Source organism: Pterocles gutturalis, unplaced genomic scaffold (genome assembly GCF_000699245.1).
Source record: "Pterocles gutturalis isolate BGI_N339 unplaced genomic scaffold, ASM69924v1 scaffold18873, whole genome shotgun sequence".
In the NCBI taxonomy this organism is placed as follows: Eukaryota; Metazoa; Chordata; class Aves; order Pterocliformes; family Pteroclidae; genus Pterocles; species Pterocles gutturalis.
The window spans coordinates 3,836-8,246 of NW_010118475.1; the positions used below are offsets into that span (position 1 = coordinate 3,836).

The 4,411-nt window shown below is 50.5% G+C and overlaps 1 protein-coding gene across 1 annotated transcript in view; it reads right to left on the reverse strand.

The window, feature by feature from the left end:
- USP17L2 (ubiquitin specific peptidase 17-like family member 2) overlaps positions 1–2,591 on the reverse strand; it is a gene marked incomplete at its 3' end in the record, with an annotated part of 5,929 nt that extends 3,338 nt beyond the window's left edge. The window contains exons 1-6 of the mRNA XM_010076219.1: positions 2,405–2,591; positions 1,896–1,994; positions 1,676–1,801; positions 1,425–1,495; positions 927–1,009; positions 74–185 (exon numbers count right to left, since the gene is read on the reverse strand). Coding sequence (XP_010074521.1) covers positions 74–185; positions 927–1,009; positions 1,425–1,495; positions 1,676–1,801; positions 1,896–1,994; positions 2,405–2,591 — 678 coding nt within the window. The remainder of the gene's footprint in view (positions 1–73; positions 186–926; positions 1,010–1,424; positions 1,496–1,675; positions 1,802–1,895; positions 1,995–2,404) is intronic.
- Positions 2,592–4,411: the final 1,820 nt, after the last annotated feature.

Consider the following 4,411-nt stretch of genomic DNA (forward strand, 5'->3'; position numbering starts at 1 on the left):
CGTCATGTGCAGACATGAACAACTTACAAAAAAAGGATTCTCAGACCAAGTGGCAGTGCACTTGTATACCAACCTTGTTAATCTTTGTGCCAGAGAAAGCATCGAATCTCTTCAAGCACACTGTCAGGACATTGGAGGAGCGATATATTGTAAGCCTCTTGGATGCAGTGGCCAGCTCTCCACACCTTGAAAACAAGCACAGACCCAACTGTGGCAGCTGGTCTCCTCCCTGCTCTGCCCCTCATCCACGTGGGGTTGAGTTAAGGCTTGCTTTGCCCAGCTGTCGTGTGCACGTGTTTGCATTTCAGAGCCCTTCAGTCCCTGCGCTGTCACTGAAGGTGGCTTCGGTCCGGGGTGGTCACTGTGGAGAGCAGCAGTCTGCAGTCTTGACACCACAAGAACTGGGCAGGACACTGTTCAGAGAGCCAGTAGGGCCTGCTGCTGCCCCGAGGACTGAGATCTCCTGGATGGAGATGCAAGCATCCAAAAGCCTTGGAAATGAAACTGTTGACTGCTTTCTCAAGGAAGCTGCTGTTGCCAAAGGCGTCCAGAGCTCCTCTTTCCTTGGCTCACCACTGCCTATGGGCCGTGTCTTTTCCCTTTTGGCCATAGGGGTAGTTCAGGGGGCAACTCATAGCTAGGAAAGTTGACCAGCTCCAGGGCCAACAATGCCAGGAGTAAAATTCTCGTCAAAGCTTCCCAAATATTCAGGCAGAAGGGAAAAACAGTGCCTGTCTTAGAAACAAATGCGTTATTTTCCAAGTTGGGGATGATTCGGGTGGTAGGGGGAAGGAAAAAAAAAGAAAAAAGCCCAAGCTGTCTGATGACTGGGTTTCTCAATGAAGTCCAAACATAACGAGTGCTCCCAGACATGCAATACCGGAGCCTAGTGTCCACTATGAAGATGTCATTAGTCCTAATCTTACTTGCTACATCTATAGCCATTTTTGCCATCCAGCTGCTCAGGTCTGACAAAGTCTTCCAGAGCTCCAGTGACAGATGAGCCTGCCTGGATGAGAAAGAAAGGAGAGCACTAAGCTCCTGGAAACTCAAAATCCCAAGAAATAGCTCCCCGTGTGGTCCCAGCGTTATCCCAATAAACAGCTACCCCTGGGCAGTTCCAGAGTTGCCTGTTGGACACATGGTCAAACCCATCCGTCCAGCAATCAGAGGCATGTTGAGGTGGTCCAAAGCAGGGTGGTGTGACAGTGTCACCGTGGCCATAGATGCCATCCTGACTCTCTGCCCAGCTGACACCCAGCTCCCAGCACAGGGAGGCCATTTACAGGAGCACAGAAGCCCAGTTCCCTTCCCATCCACCACCAAGCTCTTGTGTGGTTAAAGTGAGCGGAGTTTCCTGGAGATAAATTAGCCCCCCTGCAGGGGCTGGAAACACTCTGCACCACAATTTCAAATCACCTTACCTTGATATCCAAAAGAATATCAAGAAATGGCTCGTAAGTGTCGGAAACGGCTTTGCAGCTGAAGCATGTCACTGGAAGGCAAAGAGAAACACTCCTGAGGTTGGGAAGGAGACTCACGCTGCCCATGTCAATGACCAACACATCCTGCTTTAGACACACCAGACATCCTGCCGCATCCTAGAGGCCTTTTACGACAAAGAGAGAAAGAGTCACAGATATTTCTAAGGACAGTAAAAAGTTGTAAAAAGTACCTCTGGATCGCAGCTCGCCCCCAAAAATTTGATGGACGACGGTAGGTGCTTCGTAAGAGATGGCATCAACAGTGCAGCGTAAGAACTCGTGAGCATCTTCCTGCCTGCCAAGCTGGAAATGTGCTCCTATCCCTAAGAAAGAAGGAAGTTAGTACTTCTCTCCTATGAGAAGGGAAGAAAACATGTCAAAGCACCTGAAATGACTTACACCTGAGGGCACTGAGGACAGCGGTAGGCCATATGGCAGTGCCTGAAGAATTCAGGGCCTCGTTAACGTGTGCTTCCAGTACGCACATCATGCAGAAGCCTTGCTGACAACCTGAAGAAGGAGGGAGGGAAGCAAGCTTATCAGGTTAGCAAAATACCCATTGGAACGGGAAACCTAATGGAGACACTGCAGTCATAAGAAGAGTCCCCACTCCTCCCAAGGTGCTAATGTCCCAAAAAGTCTGGGACACGTTAGTGCATAGAAAACTTTCTCCAGAGGGATGATAAATTAACAAAAGTTTTCTGTGCAACCAGCAACGTGAGTTTAACTTGCAGGAATAGGGACTTTCTGAAGATGAGCACACCTCGATAGGACAAGAGGTTTCTAGGCTTGAGTGTTCAAAGAACACCAGCTCGGGGCTGACAAAGAAGGGCTGCTTTTCTCCTAAATCAAATTCCAGATGCTGGGAATCCTTGGGAAGTGCCCAAGGTTTACAAGGAGATGTTCACAAAAGTACTCACAGGTCTGGCTGTGCTCACGAGAGAGCAGGTAGTTGGCCAGAGGTGGGGTGTATGTCAGGCACTGCAGGATGGAGTTGAGAAAGCACGTGTTGTACAGGTTGTAGAGTCCCGCTCCAGCTGGCCGTCTTTGCTGCCAGGCCATGCAGATCTTCTCCAGCAGAAAGAGGATCCTTTGTGGCAGAGCCATTCCCTCGGCAATGACTGCTGGGAAATGACTTTTGAAAAGAGATGAAACGATATTGGTGCATGAAAGCATGTTTAAAGTCGAGTTCTGTACAGCAGCACCCAGGACAACCCACTCTAACCTCAGCCTAGAAACATCGGGGGAAGCCTAACGCTGCCATCAACACTTATAGGTCAAGGAACAGTTTAGGAAAATAGTCTGTTCCCCTGCTTATTTCGCCAGAAGTCCAACAAACCCATACTATGATTTCTGTGCCTCAGGCTACCTTCCTTTCCCTGCAGAGTCTTGAACTGGATTATCAGGTCAAGTCTTCCCTTTTCCTGATTATAACTTGATGAAAACTAAGTGCCTAGCATAGAAGGTAAGCCTACTGATGTCAGATTTTTCTACGAGCAATGTCATCTTTCCAGGTCTTGTACATAGTGGCAGAGGCGTGACAAAACACATTTTCCTCTGTCTAATGGGAAACACCTGGGTAAGCCTGGCTGCTCTCAGGAAACATCCCAGAATTTGCTCTAGGTGGTCAGCACATCAGCATTGGGGTGGGGCGCCCCAGCCCCGTCCGCTGCCTTTGGGCATTCACAAAGGCCAAGCCTGCTGCCTTTGCCGTGCTCTTTTTCTGTCCCTCTTTCTACCGCATCAGTCAAGGTGGGCTTCTTGTCATTCTAGGCTGAGCTCAACACCTCAGACTACACTGCCATCCCCTGCTTACCTATCCTAGGATATGGTAAAGAAATAAGAATGAGCAAATAGGAACTCTACCCCCAGCCCTGGCCAGCCTATAGATGTGGAACAGCTCAGCCTACAGCTCCAAAGGCAGAGACCAGCCGGTACTTTTATCCCATACCTGCCCTACTCTGTGACCTGTCCTGAAAGTCAAATCATAATTACCTTTCCAAGAGGATGGAAGGTGAGGAGAAGTGGGCAGCAGACGATAAATGTTTGTAAAAAAGTAGTCACACAAGTAGCCAAAGAATGAGCCAAGCTATCCCAAAGGCCAGCTCAGCCCCACTGGCCCGCTTCTCAGGATTACATGCCCTGTCCTGATGAGGTCACAATCACCGGGCGAGTGCCACATCACTGCCCCTTTATGACACAGGGCCAAATGGTGACATGTCCTCTCGAGCCCAGACGATAAATGTTTGTAAAAAAGTAGTCACACAAGTAGCCAAAGAATGAGCCAAGCTATCCCAAAGGCCAGCTCAGCCCCACTGGCCCGCTTCTCAGGATTACATGCCCTGTCCTGATGAGGTCACAATCACCGGGCGAGTGCCACATCACTGCCCCTTTATGACACAGGGCCAAATGGTGACATGTCCTCTCGAGCCACAGCCCAGGCACCTTCCGCAGCCCATAGCCAGCAGCTGCTGGGCTTCCCCATGTGCTGCCAGCGAAGGGCTGTTCGTCCGCCAGCACAGCTCCCACCTCTCTCCTGAGCCACAGCAGTCGGGTGAATAAAAACCTGATCGGGGCTGTAACGTGCCTGGTCACAGCTGTGGCTGGCACATTGCGGTTGCTGAGGGTTTCTTTTCCACTCTTCCCAGGCGCAGGACTGTGTCCATGAGACTTGTGTAGCAAAGCACCTGGCCTCCTGGAGGCTCATTTCCAATGAATTTTATCTGCCCCCCAAGACACAGCCAGGGGCTGACTGAACTAACGCTACCAAAGAAACACCTTCAGCAACTGCACTGGGTGAACCTTGCCTGGCTGCCAGGCCCCCACCCAGCTGCTCTCTCACCCTGGAGCTTTGAAAAGATGTTTGCGGCTGGCTTTTTAGCACCTGGTTTAACCGCTTGGCTGGCTCAGAGGGCAGGGAGGATTTC